The sequence below is a fragment of the Carcharodon carcharias genome, chromosome 5 (genome assembly GCF_017639515.1).
Source record: "Carcharodon carcharias isolate sCarCar2 chromosome 5, sCarCar2.pri, whole genome shotgun sequence".
Taxonomy (NCBI): Eukaryota; Metazoa; Chordata; class Chondrichthyes; order Lamniformes; family Lamnidae; genus Carcharodon; species Carcharodon carcharias.
Genome location: NC_054471.1, coordinates 47,407,955 through 47,432,687, shown reverse-complemented (window position 1 = coordinate 47,432,687; position 24,733 = coordinate 47,407,955). Strand labels below are relative to the sequence as shown.

The following is a 24,733-nucleotide window of genomic DNA, read 5'->3' as shown; positions in this document are numbered from 1 at the left end:
CGGAGACGAATACAGTTAACATTTCGAGTCCTAATGACTCTTCATCAGAACTAAGGAAAAATAGAAAAGAGGTGAAAATTTTATTTATTTATTTTTCTATTTTTCCTTAGATCTGATGAAGAGTCATTCGGACTCGAAACATTAACTGTATTCCTCTCCGCAGATGCTGTCAGGCCTGCTGAGTTTTTCCAGGTATTTTTGTTTTGGATTTCCAGCACCTGCAGTTTTTTGCTTTTAGCTTTGATGATAATTCACGGTCACCATTTTGATGTATGGGACCCACAACAGCTTTATGGGATAAATCAGTGATCTCAATTCTTGCTCACTTGTAAGGGGATATGCACCATATACATCAATCATAGATGGTTGGAAATCTGAAACAAAATCAGAAAATTGTGGTAACATGCAGACAGCACCTGCAGCGAGGAGAGACAAATTTGTTTTGGCTGCAGGCCCTTCTTGGACCATGCTTATAGATTGCAGTCAAAGTCAATGGGAAAGCAAGTCGGACTAATTGTTTAAAAAATTAAAATTGTAAATTCGCCCCCATTTTTCTTTAAACCCTCAGCTGCAAGACTTTGTGACCGAGAGTCTGGCGCTGAGATTTTTCCAATGAAGGTGCCTCGGGAAGGCGATACACAAGCTGCTTACAGCAGCAGCAACTTCGCGTTCTCACCACGCCCACCCCACACACACACACACACACACACAAACAGCTAATAAAGTTGATGCTTGTTGAAAAGCTGGAAGATGGCGGCTTCCAGGACGCCCTTGGCTTCGTTAGGCCGTTTACCGAGCTTTTTAAATGCTGAGACCCGTTGGTTAAAGCACAAGCTGTGGCTGACAAGCCGGGGCTCCTTCAAAGGTGAGGAAGGTGGTTAAAGTTTATTAGGCGGGGTCTGATCAGGCTGGGCTGGGCGACCCTGCTCCCTCCTCCCCCTCTCCTGTCAGTTGGTGCCGGTGCCGGTGCCGGTGCCGGGTGGACAAAGCGGACGGGAAAGGCCGTGAGGCGGCGGCTTTAACCCGGGGGCGGGGGACAGACAGAGGCTGCAGTGCTCATGTTGTAAACTCTTGTTTAATGTCACCAGGCTGTGAGGTGGGGGAGGAGGTGTAACTTTGTTCGCACTGATTCATTCACCTTGCTTTAAGGATAATTTTTAATGGATTACGCCGTCCTTGATTTAGTAACTTTGTGTTTAAATGGGTTTGCAATAAGTGTCACAGTTAGGACACCTGATTTTTGGGGTAGCTGCTGTCCTGTGACTTTGGTATCCGAATATTGGAGTTCCAGGTTTTTTAAAACTGTATCAACTGAGCTGGGAAACTTAATTACTGTTAAAAAGGAAGCTGTTTGGAAAGGAGATTGATGACTCAAGTTTAATCCTTGTATTTAAATCCCTCCATTCTCTGTAACTTCCTCCAGCCCTACAACACTACCATAACTGCACTCCTCCAATTCCAGCCTTTTGTACAGACCCAATTTCCCTTCACTCCACCGTTGGTTTTCTAAGCACCCCACCACCTTTCTCCTCCCTTAAGATGCTCCTTAAAACTTACCTCTGATTATTACAACAATAGCTACATTTTAAAATTACTTCATTGGCTGTGGATCTCTGGAGGTTGTGAGAGGTACTATAATAAATGCAAGATCTTTTCTTGTGTTAAATATAGTTTCTACAGATAGTTATCGATGGCTGTCCCTCAATTCTAGTATGACGCCTACTCAGGGTGGCCAGGTTCTGCCAAGGGTCTTCATGTGACTGAACAGGCCAGTTCTCAACCAGCAGATCTTTGAGCACGTGGGGCAGGACGTGCCACAGGGTAGTGGGATTTGAAATACCAGATCTATTTCCTTCTTTGCTGCCACTCTGCCTCATCATTAAGGCAATTGGACCAAGGCATGATGCAGCTTGATAGACAAGTTGTTACCGTTTTGAACGATTGGGAGCAAGCAGCTTCCGGTTGTTAATGCTAATGCTGCTGCACTTCAAGGAGAGCTTCAGAGCGTAAAAGCAAAAAACTGCGGATGCTGGAAATCCAAAACAAAAATACCTGGAAAAACTCAGCAGGTCTGACAGCATCTGAGGAGAGGAATACAGTTAACGTTTCGAGTCTGAATGACTCTTCATCAGAACTAAGGAAAAATAGAAAAATAAATAAAATTTAATGAGAGTCATATGGACTCGAAATGTTAACTGTGTTCCTCTCCACAGATGCTGTCAGACCTGCTGAGTTTTTCCAGGTATTTTTGTTTTTGTTTTAGAGCTTCAGAGTGTCTTTGAAGCATTTTCTTTGTCTGTCCCTGGAATACTGGCTATTTGAACATTGACAACACAGGAACTGGTGAGAGATGTTCTTTGGCCATCTGGACATAATGTCCAGCCCAGCATAGTTGATTTTGCAGGAGTTTTGCTTGAATGCTTGTGGGAGCTGACTTCAAGATGAACATGACTAACGTTTGTTTGGCGGTCCATCCATCCTCGCTAATTAAGTACATGAGCAAAAAATGAATGGGAGAGCATGCTGATAGGGCTAGGTGTAGAATGATGGGAGGAGGCTCATGAGGAATATAAACATTGGCATAAATTAGTATGACAAATGGCTTGTTTTTGTGCTGTAAATGAAGTATTTCTAAATACTTAAAAAAAAAAGAATTTTGGTTTGGTGGCAGCCCTCTGTCTTGTCAGACGATGGTTTGTGCTGCGGTGTTCAACTCTGTTAAGCATCGCCTGGTGTGGCTCAGTAGTCTCACTCTGGCATGGCCATCTCTTTGTTCGAGAAAAAGACAGTGGGCTGAGAAAGTGCATGATTTATTGGCATCTGTTTTCTCTGGGTCCTCTTCTTAGCCAGCGGAGCTTTTTGTTTTCCCTCGTCTCTTCCAATGCTCCTTCAGACAGCCAGCCTTCAGAGGTGACAGCCATCAGTGACTGTCTCCCAGTTGTCAGTGTCAATGTCTGCCATTTTCATATCGCGCTTGAGCAAGTGTCCTTGCAGCGAAGGTATGGACTCCCAGAGGATCGTGATCTATTGGACAGTTCATCATTCCAAAGGCCTTTGGGTATACAGCCATCACCCATCCAATGAATGTGGCTGAGCTAGCGCAGATGTTAGCTTAGCAATGAGTGCCAGCTGATAAAATTAGCATGCTCCAGGACCTCTAGGTTGATGGCCTTGACCTGCCAAGAGATGCCAAGGATACGTCTGAGACAGCAAATGTGGAAAGTGTTCATCTTTTTCTCTGGGCAAGCATATGTTGTCCAGGTCTCACAACTGTGGAGGAGTGTGCTGGGGACGTAGGTTTGGGAAACTGGCAGCTTCATGTTCTCAGTCTTTGTTCCATATTCTTACTCAGCTTGGACATATAGCAGTTGCAGCTTTTGTGATGAGTTCAGCATTAAGTGACAGATTGCTGGTTATTGTGGCTCCTAGATATGTGAAACTATCAAGACCCTCCAGCATCACGTTATCAATGCTGAGAGATGGAGGTATGGCAATATCCTGAACCATGACATTTGACTCCCTGATGCTGATGGTAAAACAAAACTCTTTACAGTTGTGAGAGAGTCTGTCCATTTGCTGATGACAGTGTTCCTCAGTATGGAATACTAGTGCGACATCGTCAGCGCAGAGCAAATCTTCAATGAGGTCTTGGCACACCTTTGTCTTGGATCTCGGACGAACAAGGCTGAACAACTTTCCCTCAGTTCTGAATATTAAGTAGACACCCTCTGTAGATGCCCTGAAGGCATATGATAGCAGCAAAGAGAAGAATATAGCAAAGAGAAGAATATGCCAAAGAGTATCGGTGTCAGAGTACAGCCCTGTTTAACCCCACTGCAGACCTCAAAGGGTTCCCATGTTGTACTGTCATAGATGACCTAATCCATCATGTTTTTATGGAAAGTGGAGATCACATTGAGCAACTTGGTTGGCAGCCAATTTTTCTCAAGCAGCTCAAATGGACTGCCTCTGTGACGTGATTGAATGCCATGATAAGATTGATGAAGGGAATATACAGTGTTCCTCTTTGTTCACAGCACTTCCTTTGCAGCTGCAGGACTGAAAATATCATCAGTTGTAGACCTTCTGGTTCTGAAACCACACTGGGATCTGGGGTAAATGCGTTCAGCCAGGATCTGCAGTCTGACGGGGACGACATGGGCAAATATATCTCTGATGCTGCTTAGTAGGGTAGTCGTTGTAGTCGCTGTGGTGCCCTTGTCCTTGTACAAGGTTGCAATCTTTGAATCACGCATCTCCTGGGGCATTGATTTCCCCGCTTGAGCAGAGACAGAGAAGTTTGTGCAGATGCTGCAGGAGTGCCTGCTTTCTGAGATTGATGAGTTCAGGTGGTATAGCATCAGCACCTGGAGCTTTGTGTAGGGGTCAATAGCTCTGTTAAGCTCTCCATTGTGGGTTTGATATCCAGCTCTGCTATGACAGGCTTTTTGTGCTGTCTAGAGCTTACTTGGTAACAATGTTCTTCCTAGTGTACAACTTACGGTAGTGTTCTGCCCTTCTCTTCAACTGTTTATTGCAGTTGTTGGGGACCTCCCCTACCATTGTTTTAAGTGAAGCCGTTTTCTTTGCTGATGGATCTTTCTGATTCCTTCATGCATGAAGGACATTTCCATGCCTAAGGACATCTGCCATATTCTGGCAGAGTTGTAACCAGTAGTCATTGGTGCACATTGAGCAGTCTGTTCGACTTTGGACTTTGCATTAAGAGTCACTCAAAACATTCAGTTATCTCACTCCACTCTCTCTTGCAATTAATGAGAGTGGACCGCTTGGCTTCAATGACCGCTTCTATCACATTGCCTTGAACCAGTCAGCTTCTTTCCAAAAGCAAAATACTGCAGTTGCTGAAAATCTGAAATAAGAACAAAAAATTCTGGAAAACTCAACAGGTCAGGCAGCATCTGTGGAGAGAAACAGAGTTAATGTTTCAGGTTGATGAACTTTTATCAGAACCATTTACACTCTTGCCTGCCTGAGAGTGCGATATTGTAGGTGGTGTCTAGATGTATATTCCATTTCGTGTCTGCACTCTGTGTGGGAATGCCAGAGAGCGCATGGCAAAATAGAGTTGTGGAACTGTTGGTTTTTATCTGGGTAGGCAGTATTGATAATGTTGATACGAGGATGACATTTCTGCTTTATGAAAAAGCTCCAAGGGTTGCGGCCTCATCTAATGCACACCAAGGAGTGATCTGTATCACAGTCAGCGCTGTGGTAGCTGTGTGTGTTAAGAATGCTGCTCAGAGAGCCACACCTGGTGATGATTAGTTCCAACTGATAGCATTGCCCTGAGCTTGGATGTCTTCAGGGCCTCTTTGTGGCATGGTTAGTTACACAAAATTTGTGGCAGCATCAAAGCTCAAATAGTTTCTGTTCCCATTTATCTTTCCCAGATCATGATGTCTGAGGTAGGAGGGCCATGCCTCAAGGTCTGTACTCACTCTTGTATTGATTTCTCCAGTAGGTAAAGATGTACTGACTTAAGGATTCTGCTGATAGCAGTGTCAAGCTCCTCATAGAACAGGCCTTTTGCCTCTGTATTGAAGCACAGCATTTGCAATTATATAGCTCCTTTTAGGACCCCAGGATGTCCCAAAGCACTTTATAGCCAATTAAGTGCAATTTAAGTGGAGTCACTTATTTAAGGTAGGAAATGCAGCAGCCAATTTATGCACAGCAGGCACCCATGAACAGCAACGTGGTAATGATCAGATAATCTGTTTTTGTAATGTTTTGATTGCAGGATAAGTATTGGGCGGGATACCAGCAATAACTCGGTATCTTGGGATCTTTTACATCCACCTGAGAGAGCAGGCAGGGCCTCGGTTTATTGTTTCATCCAAAAGGCAGTACCTCTGGCAATCCAGCATTCCCTCAGTACTCCACTGGAGTGTCAGCCTTGATTTTTGTACTCAGTTCCTGAAGAGGAACTTGAACCCACAACTTGCTGACTCGAGCTGAAGGAGTTACTAGGCAGTGTGTACCACTGGTGTCTGCTCATGTGCAGATCTTTTGCGATTAGTGAATACAAGATTACTATGTTCAATTTAACTATGTCGTCTAGCCAATTTTGAGTTTGTCACCAAAGTCAACGTGACCAGTTGTTTCCACAGACTTCATTGCATAATAGCGTCAAAAGGTTTTTCCTTGGAGACTGTGCATGAGTCTTTCTAAAGCTTTGAACAACATTCAAACCTGCTAAATGATGAAAATCATGTGACTGGTGCTTTGCTTTGTCCTGAAGCCACATTGTCCTGCTGGGAAGAGTGAGTCACTTTTTAATGAAGACTTTCCCAGTATTGGCAACAGCCATTGGAACTTATAGATCTTGTGAAATGCTGCTATTTCTACAGGTGATTTTAGAGTCTTCGTAGCTGGTCAGTTAGAGCCTTGTAACTACACTTGTGAATCACTTCAATGAATCCCATCTAGTTTGGAGCTTAACCATTCTGGATGGCTGGAGTGTAACATGATTACCCACTTTGATGTAATGATAGATGCCCAAGTCAGTAGTTCATCAAAATGTTTGTGCTATCTCTGTGATTTCAGCCTTGTCACTGACTATTTCAGTTCTCTGAAGGCACAGTTAGTGCTGTATGCTTTACCCAGTACATCGTAGAGATTTTAAAACAAAAACAGAATTACCTGGAAAAACTCAGCAGGTCTGGCAGCATCGGCGGAGAAGAAAAGAGTTGACGTTTCGAGTCCTCATGACCCTTCGACAGAACTTGAGTTCGAGTCCAGGAAAGAGCTGAAATATAAGCTGGTTTAAGGTGTGTGTGTGGGGGGCGGAGAGATAGAGAGACAGAGAGGTGGAGGGGGTTGGTGTGGTTGTAGCGACAAACAAGCAGTGATAGAAGCAGATCATCAAAAGATGTCAACAACAATAGTACAATAGAACACATAGGTGTTAAAGTTAAAGTTGGTGATATTATAATCTTTTGATGTCTTTTGATGATCTGCTTCTATCACTGCTTGTTTGTCGCTACAACCACACCAACCCCCTCCACCTCTCTGTCTCTCTATCTCTCCGCCCCCCACACACACACCTTAAACCAGCTTATATTTCAGCTCTTTCCTGGACTCGAACTCAAGTTCTGTCGAAGGGTCATGAGGACTCGAAACGTCAACTCTTTTCTTCTCCGCCGATGCTGCCAGACCTGCTGAGTTTTTCCAGGTAATTCTGTTTTTGTTTTGGATTTCCAGCATCCGCAGTTTTTTTGTTTTTATCATCGTAGAGATTTTATGTCTGGTCTGGATATGAGTTGAATTTCCTTAACTTTCCTTGCCACACTAATGATCTTTCATTTGCTAGAACTTGGCTTGAAAAAAGATTCTAATATTTGTGTGGCATGCTTCCTTTGTATCAAGGTTAGGATATGATGCTGTTTTCTGCCCTCTATTTCTTTCCAAGCAATGTTATGATTCATTGGGTATGAATTATCACTTGGTGCTGGGGCTTGACAGTGCTGACATGTGCCAGCAGCAGCTTTATACCCAATCACAGCCTATCTTTCACGTGTTTTTGTTAAGATCCTTGTAGACACTGCACTTTTCAAAAGATATTGAATCTCCAGTGACCAACTGAAAAGATCACACCACAAGATTTTAAGATTTAAAATTTTTACTGTAACAAACCCTATTCCCCCCCCACATTCTATCTGGTAGCCGACAGAAAGGACAAACTCCTCTCTGCTGACCACACACTAACTAAAGTCTTTTGACTCTCTGTGAGAGCGACACCCCCAGTCCCCCCAACCACTCACTTCTCCCTCTTCTTTCTCTTTCTGACCGAAATCTTGGAGCTACAAAACCTACCCAGCTGCTGTTGCCTTTGCTCCAGATGTGAAAACTTTGCACCTTGCTCAGCAAGTCCCAACCTGCCCCCAATGGTAACCAAGCTACCTGGTCTGTTGTTGGGCAAAGTTATGCAACCTCTTTCCAACCAACTTTCCAGGGTATTCTGTTTTACCTTAAATTACAAAGTTTGAAACATAACAATCTTACAAATTTTGCATTTGTCACACTCTCTGCATCATTATAGAGGATATACTGGAGTCAAGGTCTACAGCACAACTCCAAGTTGATGTTTTTGTTCATCACTGCCTTTTTAAGGTTGTTAGTGTTGTCAGAGAGGCTGTCTTTCAGTTGAAATAGTAAACCAAACCACACTCTTGTCTGCTGAGGTAGATGTAAAGGATCTGGTGACACTGTGTGAGGGAAAGTTATTTCTCTGTGTACCAATTTTCCTCCCTCAATCAAGGCTAACCAAAACAGAAAGATTTGATTTATTCATTTACAATTTTGCTGTGTGCAAATTGGCTGCATTTCAAAAGTAATTCACAGCTTGTAAAGCACTGTGAAACATCCTGAGAATGCAGTAAGGCCCTATATAAATCCAAGTTCTTTCTTTTTGTACTTGCTCATTGTATTTTGTCGTAACTTATGTCTCCAGGCATAGTCAATTAAAAATCTTCCCACAGCAATTGGTACAGACCTTTCAAATGTATCCTTTCAATACAATTGAAGCTTTGCAGCAACAGATCTCTTTCTAAAGAGCTCTATCATCTTGAGAGAACCTGCAATCTATTTGAGGAGTGCTTTAGGATTGTGATAGTTCAGTCATTGACCTGGTTGGAATTTTGCAAAGAGTGTCATTTTCCTTTACTTAAAAACTGCATGTTTGTGCAAATGTGCTTTTACAATCAAGTACTGGAGTGTACTGTGCCTAACACAAGTAGTGTGATGTGCTGTGGTAAAAGCTACTTTTTTTGGAATGCTCTGTTTGCTTATTAACCATTTAGAGCTATTCCTTCAGAGCAGTTGAAAATGTATTTGAAGTTGTATTCCCCACAGCCAAGGACGTTTTGTCATATTTATAATGTGGTTTCTAAATCCTCCTCTCTTTTTGGGGTATACTCAATCATGCACCCTACCTTGAACTCCATGACCCTCTTCCCAGGTTCTGGAGGTGCTTCTCTTTGGCTGATCATTAGGCAGTGTAAGAGAGCAGTCTGAGGTGACTCCATTTCTGATTTTTAAAAATTTTATTTTCCCTTCCATCCCTTTGAGGAAGAACATCTTTGTTTTGTTTTACTCCTCTATTTTAACTTGTGCAAATAGGCATTATTTTGTTTGATCAACCTCTGTGGCGCTTTTTAAAATTGCTAAGTTGTAATTGGACACAATTAAAGTGTGACGTTCAATTTGTTTGTTTGGTATTTTTAGTTAACCATAATTTTATTGACTGAATGGTTCAGAAGATTATCTTTTAGACAATCATTGTCTCGAACTTGGCTCTTTTTATGCAGAATTTGAAATGCAGAGTTTGACCATTGTTTTTGAATTAGATATGGTGACATACTTTTTTTCGTACCCCACTGTTGTGATTGCCCATTGGCATTGAGTACAATTATTATAAGATTTTCACTGTTCCTGGCAAGAAGTAGGGCATCTAGTGATCAAGTCTTGAATTTTCGAAAATTCGGAAAGCAGCCATTGAAAGCAGTGCAAATAAAGCATCTATATGAACTTTGTGGCCTTCTGCCACAGCCAGCATACTTGCAAGAAAAAACGTTTTGGTGGCTGGTGTACAGAAAAGGGATACTTGGGTCACTAGTTTGACTAGGAATGGTGCAGAAAAGGGTGCATTTCAGATTAAAGGGGTCATGCATTTCCCTTGTGGGTGTGACCTTGACCTGAAAGGATATCTAGTGCCAAAACCCAAAAATTGTGACAGGCCCAGAAAAGACATTGATAAATTGTGCAAATCGATTCGGTGTGTTTCCAGTCGTGAGATGCTCAGACCTACTTCTACATAACGCAAATTAATATCGCAGAATCACAGAATTGTTACAGCACAGAAGGAGGCCATTTGGCCCATCGTGTCCACACCAGCTCTCCAAATGAGCAACTCACCTAGTACCATTCCCCGCTTTCTCTCCTTTGCACATTCTTCCTTTTCAGATAACAGTCTAATTCCCTCTTGAAAGTTCAATTGAACCTGCCTCCACCACACTATCAGGAAGTGCATTCCAAACCCTAACCACGTGCTGTGTAAAAAAAAAAAGTTTCTCCTCCTATCACATTTTTTCTTCTTTTACTAATTACTTTAAATCTGTGCTCTCTCGTTCCTGATCCTTTCATGAGTGGGAACAGTCCCCTATCTACTCTGACCAGATACCTCTATCAAATCTCCTCTCAGCCTTCTCCAAATTCTCCAATCTATGTTCATAACTGAAGTTACTCATCCCTGGAACAATTCTCCTGAATCTTTTCAACACTCTTTCAGTGCCTTCACATCTTTTCTAAGTAGCACCCAGAACTGGACGCAATACTGTAGGTCAGAGGCTAGGAATCCTGTGGTGAGTAACTCGCCTCCTGACTCCGCAAAGCCTGTCCACCAAGTACAAGACACAGGTCAGGAGTGAGATGGAATACTCTCCATTTTCCTGGATGAATATAGCTCCAACAACACTCGAAGCTTGACATCATCCAGGAACAAGCAGCCCGCTTGTTTGGCACCCCATCCACAAACATTCACTCCCTCCACCACCGACGCACGGTGCCAGCAGTGTGTACCATCTACAAGATGCACTGCAGGAATTCACCAAGGCTCCTTAGCACACGGCTGCTATCATCTAGAAGGACAAGGGCAGCAGACACATGGAAATTCCCTTCCAAGTCACTCACTATCTGACTTGGAAATATGTCGCCTTTCATTCACTGTTGCTGGGTCAAAATCCTGAAACTCCTTTCCAAACAATACAGGGTTCAAGAAGGCAGCTCACCACCACCTTCTCAAGGGCAGTTAGGGATGGGCAATAAATACTGGCCTAGCCAGCGAAGCCCATATCCCATGAATGAATAAAATAAAAGCTGAGGCCGAACTAGTGATTTATACAAATTCAACATAACTTCCTTGTTCTATGCCCTGATTAATAAAGCCTAGGATGCTGTTTGCTTTATTAACTGCGCTCAACCTGAGCTGCCACCTTTTAATGATTTACACACACATACATCTAGATACCTCTGCTCCTGCACCCCCTTTAGAGTTATACCATTTAGTTTATTTTGTCTCTCCATGTTCTTGCCACCAAAATGAATTACTTCACACTTCTCTGCATTGAATTTCATCAGCTAGCTATCTGCCCATTCCACCAACTTGTCTGTGTCCCTTAATTTTGTCCCGATTTACTGTTTCTAGAAGTTTTCCCACCTCTGAGGTTAGACTGACTAGCCTGTAGTTGCTGGGCTTATTGTTTCATTCTTTTTTGAACAAGCGTGTAACATTTGCAATTTCCCTGTCCTCTGGGACCACCCCTGAGCCTAAGAAGACTGAAAAATTGTGACCAGCACCTTTGCGATTTCCAGTCTTACTTCGCTCAGAATCCTTGGATACCTTTCCTCTGGTCCTGCTGCCTTATCAACTTTAAGTAATCTATACAATATCTTCTCCTTTTCGGTTTTAAATCCATCTACTGTCTGAATTACCTCATATTTTACTATGGCCTGGGCAGCATGATTTTCCTTTGTAAAGACAGATTCAAAGTATTCATTCAGTACCTCAGCTATGCCCACTGCCTCCATGTGTAAATTCCCTTTTTGGCCCCTAAATGGCCCAACTCTTCTTTTTACTATTAATGTGCCTTTAGAAGATTTTGGGATTCCCTTTTATGCTGGCTGCCAGTCTCTTTTCATACTCCACCTTTGCTTCTCTTATTTGTTTCTTCAGCTTTCCTCTGAACCTTCTGTATTCAGCTTGGTTTTCATTTGTGTTTTCTACCTGATACCTAGAATAAGCACACTTTTCTTCTTTATCTTAATTTCTATTTCCTTTGTCATCCAGGGAGCTCTGGATTATTTTTGCCCTAACTTTCCCTTTCAAGAGAATCTACCTTGTGCCTATATCACCTTTTTGAAGGAAGCCCATTGATCAGCTATCACTTTTCCTTTCAACCTCTGAGGGATTTATTTGGCCCAGATCGTTCTTACTCCATTGAAGTTGACTTTCCCCTGGTTAATTTTTCTTACTCGGGGCTGTTCCTTTTCCATAGTCAGCCTAAAACGTATGATACAATGATTGCTGTCCCCTAAATGTTCCCCTACTGACACTTGATGATCTTGGTTCACCTCATTTCCAAGAACCAGGCCTAATAGTGCCTCCTTTCTCGCTGGACTGGAAACCTGCTGCTTGAGAAAATTTTCCTGAACACACTGTAGGATCTCATTCCCCTCTTTGCTCTCTACACTATTAGAATCCCAGTCTATATTTGGATAAAGTCCCCCATTATAAGGTCACTGTTATAGGCCCAACATCATATTCCCATATGGCAATCTCCGCCTGTAACTCACCAGCCTTATTTACCACACTCTGTGCATTCACATATTTATTAATCTTGATTTAGAGTCTTACTGTCTTCTTTATTCTGACCCCAGCTATTAACTTATTATTCCCTACTCCAGTGCTATCTATTTCTCCAAATACTCTGTGCCCCTCGGTTTTCCTCTCTAATATTGTCTCCTGGTTCCCACACCACTGCTGAATTAATTTAAACTCTCCCCAACAGCATTAGCAAAATGCCGCACAAAGAACTCTGTCCCACCCTCTTCTTGTCTGGCTTGTGCAGGTCCTGTCGCCCCCAGAGCCGATGTTCCAAGAATCTAAAGCCCTCCCTCCTGCACCATCTTTCCAACCATACGTTCATCTGTCTTACCCTCTTATTTCTGTACTTGGTGTGTGGCATTGGGGTAATCTGGAGATTATTACTTTTGAGGTCCTGCTTGTTTATTTTCTACCAAGTTCCTTAATTCAAACTTTTTAGGACCATGCCCTTCTCTCTACCTTTTTCATTGATACCAATGTGGACCATGACTTCAGGCTGTTCACCCTTCTCCCTCAGGGTGCTCTGCAGCGATCAGTGACATCCTTGACCCTGGCACTAGGGAGGCAACACACCATCCTGGATTCACATCCGTGGCCACAGAAATCTCCATCTATTCCCCGAACTATCAAATCACCTATCACTATTACTCTTCCAGACTTCCTTGTGCCCCCCCTATACAGCTGAGCCACCAGTGGTGCCATGGACTTGGCTTTGGCTGCACTCCCCAGATGAACCATCATCCTCATCAGTATTCAGAACTGAATACTGATTAGAAAGTGGGATGCACTCAGGACTCCTGCTTTCCCTGCCTATTCCTTTTTTGACCTTTTTTGACAGTCTAGTGGTCACCCTTCCTTCTCTCCCTGACCACATCTATAAATGTGCTAACCACGTAACCATCAACCTCATAGATGCTCCGTAGTGATGCCGGCTGCTACTCAAGCTCCACAACCCAGAGCTCAAGCTGCTGTAACTGATGGCACTTCTTTCAAAAATGGTTATCCAGGACATGGGAAGTATCCTGGAGTCTCCATATAGCACAGGATAGGCACTCTCGAGCGTGGAGCACCCTGCCATTTCTTCATTTATTAATAGATAACCTTGTGACTGTGATTAAACCTTACTACTGGTAATGAACCTTATCAGTATTAATAAAGCTTTACTAATACTAATTAAACGTATTAATAAACCTTGGCAATATTGGTAAACCCTACCAATATGTAGTACACTTTAAGAATAAAATATATGATTTATCAGCTACTCACTTGTCATTAATAGTTAATATTATTAACATTTTTAAAATTCCCAGTGATTTAGAATCAGTCCCTAAGCAACAATACCCACCTTACCATTTTTTTCTATGATGTCACTGTGATGTTCACTTTTTTTTTTCCAAACTCAGGGCGCAAACTAAGTGGTGTAGGCTTTGCTCGTCAGGTTATCCTCTCCAAGCTGTGTACTGATAACTTTGTGACTGTAATTAAACCTTACTAATGGTAATAAACCTTAGCAGTATTAATAAAGCTTCACCAAGAGGTGGGAGGCAGTGACGTAGTGGTATTGTCACTCGACTGGTAATCTAGAGACCCAGGGTAATGCTCTGGTGATGCGCCAGTTCAGAAACTGCAGAGGTGGCAGCACAGTGATATACAGTTGGGAGCGAGTTGCCCTGGGAGCCCTTAACAATGATTTCAGCCCCTTGAAGTCTCATGGCATCAGGCCAAACATGGACAGGGGGAGGCAACGGTGTAGTGGTATTGTCGCTGGACTAGTAATCCAAAGACCCAGGAGAATGCTCTGGGGGCCCGGGTTCAAATTCAATAAAAATTTGGAATTATAAGTCTAATCATGACCACGAAACCATTGTCGATTGTTGTAAAAACCATCTGGTTCACTAGTGTCCTTCAGGGAAGGAAATCCTTACCTGGTCTGGCCTACATGTGACTCCACAGCAATGTGGTTGACTCTGAAATGGCCTAGGAAGCCACTCGGTTTTAACAAACTGCTATAAAGTCACAAGAAAGGAATGAAACCAGATGTACTGCCCAGTATCGACCTAGGCACCAGAAACGCCAACGGCTATTGCAGCCCTGTTGATCCTGCAAAGTCCTCCTTACTAACATCTGGGGGCTAGTGCCAACATTGGGAGAGCTGTCTCACAGACCAGTTAAGCAACAGCCTGACATAGCCATCCTCACGGAATCATACCTTACAGATAATGTCCCAGACTCCACCATCACCATCCCTGGGTATGTCCTGTCCCACCTGCAGGACAGACCCAGCAGAGGCGGTGGCACAGTGGTATACAGTCAGGAAGGAGTTGCCCTGGGAGTCCTCAACATCGACTCTGGACCCCACGAAGTCTCATGGCATCAGATCAAATGTGGGCAAGGAAAGCTCCTGCTGATTATCACGTGCCTCCCTCTCTCAGCTGATGAATCAGTGCTCCTCCATGTTGAACACCATTTGGAGGAAGCACTGAGGGTGGCAAGGGCACAGAATGTACTCTGGGTGGGATCTTCAATGCCCATCATCAAGAGTGGCTCGGTAGCACTTCTGCCCAAGTCCTAAATGACGTAGCTGCTAGACTGGGTCTGTGGCAGGTGGTGAGGGGACCAATAAGAGGGAAAAACATACTTGACCTCATCCTCACCAACCTGCCTGCCGCAGATGCATCTGTCCATGACAGTATCAGTAGGAGTGACCACCGCACAGTCATTGTAGAGATGAAGTCCCGACTTCACATTGAGGATACCCTCCATCATCTTGTATGGCACTACCACTGTGCTAAATGGGATAGATTTCAAACAGATTTAGCAACTCAAGACTGGGCATCCATGAGGCACAGTGGGCTATCAGCAGCAGCAAAATTGTTCTCTAACACAATCTGTAGCCTCATGCCCTGGCATATCCCCCACTCTACCATTACCATCATGCCAGGGGATCAACCCTGGTTCAATGAAGAATGCAGGAGGAGCACCAGGGATACCTAAAAATGAGGTGTCAACTTGGTGAAGCTTATAACACAGGACTACTTGTGTGCCAAACAGCATAAGCAACAAGTGATGGACAGAGCTAAGCGATCCCACAACCAACGGATCAGATCTAAGCTCTACAGTCCTGCCACATCCATTTGTGAATGGTGGTGGACAATTAAACAACTCACTGGAAGAGGAGGCTCCACAAATATCCCCATTCTCAATGATGGAGGAGTCCTGCACAGCAGTGCAAAAGATAAGGCTGAAGCATTCACAACAATCTTCAGCCAGAAGTGCCGAGTGAATGATCCATCTCACCCTCCTCCAGAGATCCCCAGCATCACAGATGCCAGTTTTCAGCCAATTCTGATATCAAGAAACGGCTGAAGGCACTGGATTGTGTAAAGACTATGGGCCCTGACAATAGTACTGAAGACTTATGCTCCAGAACTTGCATCCCATCCAAGCTGTTCCAGTACAGCTTACAACGCTGGCATCTACCCAGCTATGTGGGAAATTGCCCAGGTATGTCCTGCACACAAAAAGCAGGACAAATTCAACCCGGTCAATTACCCCATCAGTCTATTCTCCATCATTGAAGTAATGGGAGGGGTCATCAACAGTGCTATCAAGTGGCACTTGCTCAGCAATAAACTGCTCACTGATGCCCAGTTGGGGTTCCGCCAGGGCTATTCAGCTCCTGACCTCATTACAGCCTTGGTTCAAACATGGATAAAAGAGCTGAACTCCCGAGGTGAAGTGAGAGTGACTACCCTTGACATCAAGGCAGCATTTGACCAAGTGTGGCATCAAGGAGCCCTAGCAAAACTGAAGTCAATGGGAATCAGGGAAAACACCGCTGGTTGGAGTCATACCTAGCACAAAGGACCATGGTTGTTGGAGGTCAGTCATCTCCTCAGCTTCAGAACGTCACTACAGGAGTTCCTCAGGATAATGTCCTAAGCCCAACCATCTTCAGCTGCTTCATCAATGACCTTCCTTCCATCATAAGGTAAGAAGTGGGGCTGTTTGTTGATGATTGCACAATGTTCAGCTTCATTTGCAACTCCTCAGTTACTTAAGCAGAGCATGCCCAAAAGCAGCAAGACCTGGAAAATACCCAGGCTTGGGTTGACAAGTGGCAAGTAACATTCGTGCCACACAAGTATCAGGCAATTACCATCGCCATGAAGGGAGAATTTAACCATCACCCCTCGACATTCAATGGTATTACCATTGCTGAATAGCCCCCTGTTAGCATCCAGGGTATTACTATTGACCAGAAACTGAACAGGGCTAGCCATATGAATACCATGACTACAAGAGCAGGTCAGAGTCTAGGAACCCTGTGGCAAGTAATTCGCTTCCTGACTCCCCAAAGCCTCGTCCACCATCTACAAGGCACAAGTCAGGAGAGAGATGGAATACTCTCTGCTTGCCTGGATGAGTGCAGCTCCCACAACACTCAAGAAGCTTGACACCATCCAGGACAAAGCCTGTTTGTCACCTCTTCCACAAACATTTACTCCCTGCACCACTGACTAACAGTAGCAGCAATGTGTACCATCTAAAAGATGCACTGCAGAAGCTCACCAAGACTCCTTATGCAGCACCTTCCAAACCCACGACTACTACCATCTAGAAGGACAAGGGCAACAGGTAGATGGGAACACCACCACCAGGAAGCTCCGCTCCAAGCCACTCACCATCCTGACTTGGAAATATATCTCTGTTCCTTCACTGTCACTGGGTCAAAAGCCTGGAACTCCCTCCCTAACAGCACTGTGGGTGAACCTACACCACATGGACTGCAGCGGTTCAAGAAGGCAGCTCACCACCACCGCCCTGTAAAAGGGCAATTAGGGATGGGCAATAAATGCTGGCCTAGCCAGTGATGCCCACATCCCATAAATGAATAATAAAAAAAATCCTCTGCAGGTCAGCTCCCCTCTCTGCCTCTCTCTGAAGCTAAGTGGTGTAGGCTTTGCTCCTTGGGCTGTATTGATCTACTCCTGGCTGTGCATCCCCCCACACATCTGCTCCTCTATCTGCACCTCTTGCCTTTGGAGAGAGACATGGACAAGTGGTACAAGTGGTATTCGTACAAGGAGAATGCATTCCTTTGGATATTTCTCTTAGCGCTACAGTACTTAAAGGCTCTTGGCCTTTCACCATGAAGGTTTGAAGCTTGTTAGAGAGACTGAAGGGACATATATGGGTAATCCAATATCAAATAATGGTGCGGTGCGTGGATGATTTTCATGGTGGCTTCTCTCTTTATCTCCTGAAGGCAATATACAATTCCAGAGGTATTTTATCAAGCAGCCGTTCTCTATAAGCTTGATCTTGTCCTTGTTTGTTACGCATACCTGCTTGATAATAACCAGTGATTACAGGGTTGACATTTGGAGCCAAAATCCCTCTCTCTGCCACCTCTCCCCTGCCCCACCCAATTCAGTGTTACCTAAAACAATCACAGCAGCCCCACAATCATGCAGGCTGAAATCCACATACCCTGGAATCAAATTGGAGGCCTCGTATTCTGCAATTGTTACACCACACATTTATCTGCCATGGGGAAACTTTAAAGTGGCATTCCAACAACATTTAGTACTGGGTGCTTTATTTCACCCAATGACAAAATATAATCCCTTTAAAGTTTACAGTCCCTTTTAACTGCAAAGGAATGTAGTTGATGCTTTTCTTCATCACTTTCGTTCTTGAGCAGGATCAAATAGATTAAGGTAATAGTGGCTCTTAAACATAATTACCTCTTGAAGAGAGAACTCTTGAAATGCCAGCAGTGTATTTTTACAGAACCAAATGGATGTTAATTTTTTTCCATTTATAAATGTCTATAGTTGCAAGCTCTTACCTCCTCCAAAGAGATACCGCTTAATGAATCCTGAATTTGCTAGTTTTACCACTATGCCTTTTGAAATGAATGGGCAACCTAACGGTTCTGTCGCTACTTCTTTCCATCCAGGGTTTCAGGTCTTTGATTAGTTGTTTTAAAAAGCCAAGTGATGAATGAGCATGTTCAGTAAAGTTTCTGTTCTTATATTATCTAAAGATAATCTAAATCAATCCATATATATCTGCACCTCCTGCAGGTAGTTCATACATGAAAACTTGTGGCTAGTTCAACAAGCTACAGTGGGGGAAAAAAAAAATAATTACAAGTCCTTTAGAGCCTCTTCTCAATTTAATTTTGATCCAAAGTTACAATTTGATTCAAAGAAGCAGGAGAAAAGCTCTTAATGTGCTCCGGGTGGTGGTGGGGGAAGGGTGCTGGGCAGTGTGTTTCTTTACCGAGTATTGGGAGTCCAGCTAGTTCTGACATTTTGTTTTGTAGGCCCATCCAGATAAGGCAGTCCTTCACACCACTCCTTGTTACTTCCAAAGGGGCCCTCTTGGGAAAAAAAGGTTATTTGATTGTTTCCTTGAAGGAATTGGCAGTGGAGGGCATATTAAATTAGGGGAAATCTAAAAATGAATGAGTAGAAACAAGTTTAAAAAAATGCAGAAAGTTAATATGAAGCTCAGCAGATGTACTATAAGGGAACAAAATAAAGAAAGAAATGTTTCAAAATAGGTGAGAAGGGATTAAAGGATTAACTCAAAAGGTCAAGGCTATTCAGATGCTAATCTATTCATGGGGCAATGGGCTCCAAATAATTTTTTTGACTTGATTAATGGAACTGCTGCAGCTACTTGAAAATTGATTAGTAGTTGATGGATTTTGATTAACAATTTTTTTCAAGACTCGTAGTTTCAGACAATTTGAGGAGTATATATTCTAAGTGGCTCAGACTACAAATTGCATCAGAGCTCAACAATTGGTACAACAAATTGCAATGCTAACAGATCGAAAAATGACATTCAGCCCGTTGTAGCTTATCCTACCAGTACTCCAACTTGTCCAACCTAGTGTCTAACTACATTTTCAATTTATCCCTCTCAACCACCCACCAAAGTATCTAATGCCAGCAGTTTACCTACTGGATTATTTCAAGTGCTTATACTCCTAAGAGCACAGTCATTTTTGATGCTTAAAAAAATCAGATTATCCAATGATCTGAATTTAGCAAAATGTGCAAAGTTTGTCTGAAAAATTCAAATGATCTGATAATTTAAATTGAAAGTGTCTTTGAATACAGGTTAGGTTTTTTTTACATTTACTTTTGGTGAAATTTAATTCTATATCTCCTGGCCACACTGGCACGACTGGGCTTGAAGTAGCATTCTAGGTTAGATGATGTCTGGACTCAAATTTGTAATCCAGCCCAGTGAGAGCTTTGTGTGAAATTAGTTTGGATGCTTTGAATCCAGATTCTTATGGGTATAGCACCAAACTTTCTCCAATTTACTATAAATTCACAATCTTACTGGAAAAGTAATGTGTTGATCCATTACAAGGTAATTTTGGGGTGTTTTCCAGGGGATGGTGTTGAGATGCATTTTTGAGTGAGTAGGTTGTGGATTCAAGATTGATCCCAGACAGCTGAACACAAAATCTAGACTGATATGCCAGTGCAGTACTGAAGAAGTGTTGTGCTGTTGGAGGTGCTGTGATTTGGATGATATATAAACCAAGGTACCTTTGCTCTTGTGGGTGACATGAGTGAGTCCATGGATCTTGGGCATGTTCTCACAGTGTCCTGGCCACTATTTATCATTGAATCAACTGAAATCATTCATAGATTATCTGGCCGTAGCCATTATTGTACTCTTGCTGTGGGCGTTTGCAAATAGACTGCAGTGTTTCCTGTAGTGCAATTGTGATAACAATTCAAAAGTACTTCATTGGTTGTAAAGCACTTTAGGATTTCCTGAGGTTGTGAAAGGTGCTTTATAAATGCAAGTTTTTCTTCCTTTCTCTGTATCTAGTGGTGCTGTACCTTTGTTGGTTGAGGGACTCCCTTTTTAAATGGATTAGGAATCAGGGGCCCCTATCTATCATTGTGATATTATACTCACAGTATATGGGGAAGCTTGTATTTGGTATCCTATCTTTGAGGTTAAATTGTAGCATGTAATACTTAGATATTACACAAACTCCCCTCTCTTGAACAAGGCTAAATTCACCTGGCACCACCAACAGCCTTGGTAACTGAGGGTCTATCTCGTCATTTTCATGTTACTCTCAGTGCTTCTCGTGTGCCCCCGGGACCATTCTCGTAAACCTCTTCTGCACTCTCTCCAATGCGTTCACATCCTTCCTATAGTGTGGCACCCAGAACTGTACACACTATTCCAGCTGAGGTCTAACCAGTGTCTTATATAAATTCATCATAACCTCCCTGCTCTTGAACACTATACCCCTATTAATGAAGCCCAGAATACTGTATGCTTTAGAAATAGTTCTCTCTACCTGTCCTGCCACCTTTAATGCCTATGTACATATACATCCAGGTCTCTATGCTCCTGCACACACTTTAGAATAGTATCCTTTATTTTATACTTTGTCTCCATGTTCATTGTACTAAAGTGTATCACCTCACACTTCTCCGCATTGAACTTCATCTGCCACCTATCTGCCCACTTGTGAAAATTTCCTTTTGAAGTTCTACACTGTCCTCCTCACAGTTTACAATTCTCCCAAGTTTTGTGTCGTCTGCAAGCTTTGAAATTTTCCCCTGCACACCAAGATCTGGATCATTTATATATGTCAGGACATGCAAGGATCCCAATACCGACCCCTGGGGAACTCCACTACAAGCTTCCTTCCAGTTTGAAAAATACCCATTAACCATTACTCTCTGTTTCCTATCTCTCAGCCAATTTTGTATCCATGCTGCTGCTGCCCCTTTTATTCCATGACCTATAACTTGCCTCACAAATCTGTTGTGTGGCATTGTATCGAACTCCTTTTGGAAGTCCATATACACCACATCAGTGGCCTTGCCCACATCAACCATCTCTGTTCTCTCTCAAGAAAACTCCAGGTTAGTTAGAATCAATTTTTCTTTAACAAATCCATGCTGACTCTTCCAAATCAATCCACATTTTTCCACGTAACTATTAATTCTATCCTGAATAATTGTTTTGAGAAGCTTCCCCACCACTGAAGTTAAACTGACTGGCCTGTAATTGCAGGGCAGATCTGTACAACCTTTTTTGAACAAAGTCTTAATGTTTGCAATTCTCCAGTCCTCCAGCACCTTCCCTGGAAACATTGAAAGATTATTGCCAGCCTCTCTGCAATTTCCACTCTCACTTCCTTCAATATTCTTGGATGCATCTCATTCAGTCCCGGTAGCTTATCAACTTTAAGTACCGATAGCCCCTCCTTATCAATTTTATATCCTTCTACTGACTGAGTTTCCACCTCTATCACCATGGCCTGGGCAGCATCTGCCTTGTAGATAAAGATATGCAAAGTATTAATTTAACACCTCAGCCATGCCTCTTGCCTCCTGTGTGTAAATCCCCTTTTTGGTCTCTGATTGGCCCTACTCCTCCTTTTACCATCCTTTTACAATTGATGTGCTTATAGATTTCCTTTGGGATTTCCTTTTATGTTAGTTGCCAGTGTTTTATCACAATCCATCTTTGCTTCTTGTAGTTTTTTTCACATCCCTCCTGAACCTTCTGTATTCAGCTTGCTTCTCAATTATATTTGCACCTGACACCTGACACCATAAGCACACTTTTTCTTCTTTAACTTAATTTCTATCTCCTTTGTCATCCAGGGAGCTCTGGATTTGTTTAACCTACCCTTCCTTTTTGAGGCAACATACCTTGACTGTGCCCAAACTATCCCCTCTTTGAAGGTAGCCCATTGTTCAGCTACTGTTTTTCCCACCAACCTTTGGTTCTAGTCTATCTGGCCCAGCTCCGCTATTGCCCCATTGAAGTCTGCTCTCTGCCAGTTGATTATTCTTACTCTGGATTGCCCAATGTCATTTTCCGCGGTCATCCTAAACCTTATGATACAATGATCACTTGTACTACCACTATCCTAGTCTATATGCGGGTAATTAAAGTCCCCGATTATAACTGCTCTATGATGTTTACACCTCTCTGTAATTTTCTTGCTGATTTATTCCTCTATATCTTTCCCACTAGCTGGTGGTCTATACATTACACCAAGCAATGTAATTGCACCCTTCTTATTCCTTAGCTGTAGCCAGTCAATTCTGTTGTTGAGTCCTCTGACATATCCTCTTTCCTCCAGTACTGCAATACGCTCCTTAACGAAAAACACTACCCCTCCTTTTTTCCCTTTTTTATCTTTTCTGAATACCTTGTAACCAGGAATATTTAACACCCAGATCTGCCCTTTCTTAAGTCAGGTCTCCATTATCGCCACAACATTGTAATCCCACAAGGCAATCTGTGTCTGTAACTCCCCTATTTTATTAACTATACTCTGTGCATTCACGTACATGCAGCGTAACCCTGATTTAGACTTCATTACTTGCTCCCTTACTCTGACTCCATCTATTAACTTACTATTCTCTATTTTAGTGCTATCTGCCTACCTCAGCATTCTGTGCACCCTGGTATTACTTTCTAATATTCTCTCCTGGTTCCGACACCCCTTCTCAGTTAGCTTAAATCCTCCCCTCCTGCACTAGCAAAACTGCCCAGAAAGAACTCAGTTATGGGTTTGTTCAGATGCAACCTGTCTGGCTTCTATAGGCGCCATCTCCCCCAGAGCCATTCCTAGTGTCCCAGCAATCTGAAGCCCTCCCTCCTGCACCATCTTTCCAGCCGCGCGTTCATCTGTCTTATTTTCCTATTTCTGTACTCACTTGCACATGGCACTGGGAGTAATCCGGGGATTACTACTTTAGGGGTCCTGCTTTCTAATTTTCTACCCAGCTCACTAAATTCCGATTGCAGGACCACATCCCCCTTCCTACCCATGTCGTCAGTACCAATGTGGATCACGACCTCTGGCGGTTCGCCCTCTCCCACAAGAATGTCCTGCAGCCGTTCTGTGACATCCTTGACCCTAGCACCAGAGAGTCAACAAACCATCCTGGAGTTATGTTTACAACTGTTGAAACGCCTGTCTGCTCCCCTAACTAAAGAATTCCTTATCAGTATTGCCCTTCCGTTCTTCTTCCTCCCTTCCTGTACAGCTGGGCCACCCATGGTGCCACAGGCTTAGCTCTTGCTGCACTCCTCCATCCCCCTCACCGATATCCAGAATGGAAAACCAGTTAGTGAGCAGGACCTCTGGGGACTCCTGCACTATCTGCCTGTTTCTCTTGGACTGCCTGGTGGTCACCCATTCCCTATCTGCCTGCTTGCCCCAAACTTGTGGTGGAACCACCTCTCTGAACGTGTGATCAACATTGTTCTCAGCCTTACGGATGCATCTCAGTGACAGCAGCTGCTACTCAAGCTCTGAAACGTGGAGCTCAAGCTTGTGCAGCTAGTGACACTTACTTCCTGCACGTGGGCTCGTCTCGGTCACGAGAAGCGTCCGTGACTCCCCACGTGCCACAGGACGGTCATTCTGCGTGGCTGAGCTGTCCTGCCATGCCTTAAACTTAAACTTTTAAATCACTTTTTTACTTTTACTTACTTTAACCTTACTCTTATACTGTTAACTATAAATTGGAGATTAGTAGAAAATAGAAATTCTTCGCTCGTCCTCACAAATCAGATTGCTGTCCTGTGTCTATAAATTCTTTCTTTCCTTGTGCATGTTTCGAAGTTTATGTTTCTGTACATGTTCTGTTTTCAATCTCCTGGCTGTCTATCCACTCTCGCTGTTTTGTCTGCCGAGTTCTTGCTGTTTTGTCCCATGAAGTGGAAGTATGGAAGTGGAATGTAGAAGTATGTCAAGGTAATGATTTCGAAAATGCTGGTGAGTTCTCTCACACTGTTGAGGGCCAGAATTGCCCTTTCAATATATTATCACCTCCCAAATTTGTTCCTACCTTGCCTGGAACTCCATGTTTATATCCTTCCAATTAGGTTTCCACCCCTCTCTCACTTCTGCGACTCGTGACAATGTCAAACAATATTCTGTGACTGTGACAAAGGTAAACTATCACTCCTTGTCTTCTCTACCTTTCTGCAGCCTTTGACACTGTTAACCACACCATCCTACTCCAATGTCTCTCCACCATTGTCCAGCTGGGTGGAACTGGACTTGCCTGGTTTCATTCTTATTGATTTAATTGGTGTCAGAGAATCACCCACAACAGCTCCTCTTCCCTCTCCCATGCCATCACTTTTGGTGACCCCCCCAAGGATCTAGCCTTGGGACCCTCGTATTTCTCATCTACATCTGTCCTAAGGCAATACTATCCAAAAGCGTAATGTTAGTTTCCACATGTATGCTAATGCTGCCCTGTTTTATCTCACCATCAAGGAGCCCAGTGC

At 43.2% G+C, this 24,733-nt stretch overlaps 1 protein-coding gene across 2 annotated transcripts in view; it reads left to right on the top strand.

Moving 5' to 3' along the window:
* Positions 1–733: 733 nt before the first annotated feature.
* Positions 734–24,733, top strand: part of afg1lb (AFG1 like ATPase b) — a 154,266-nt gene continuing 130,266 nt past the window's right edge. For both annotated transcript variants that reach the window (XM_041187264.1, XM_041187263.1), the window contains exon 1: positions 734–865. In XM_041187264.1, coding sequence (XP_041043198.1) covers positions 751–865 — 115 coding nt within the window. In that variant the 5' untranslated portion in view covers positions 734–750. The remainder of the gene's footprint in view (positions 866–24,733) is intronic.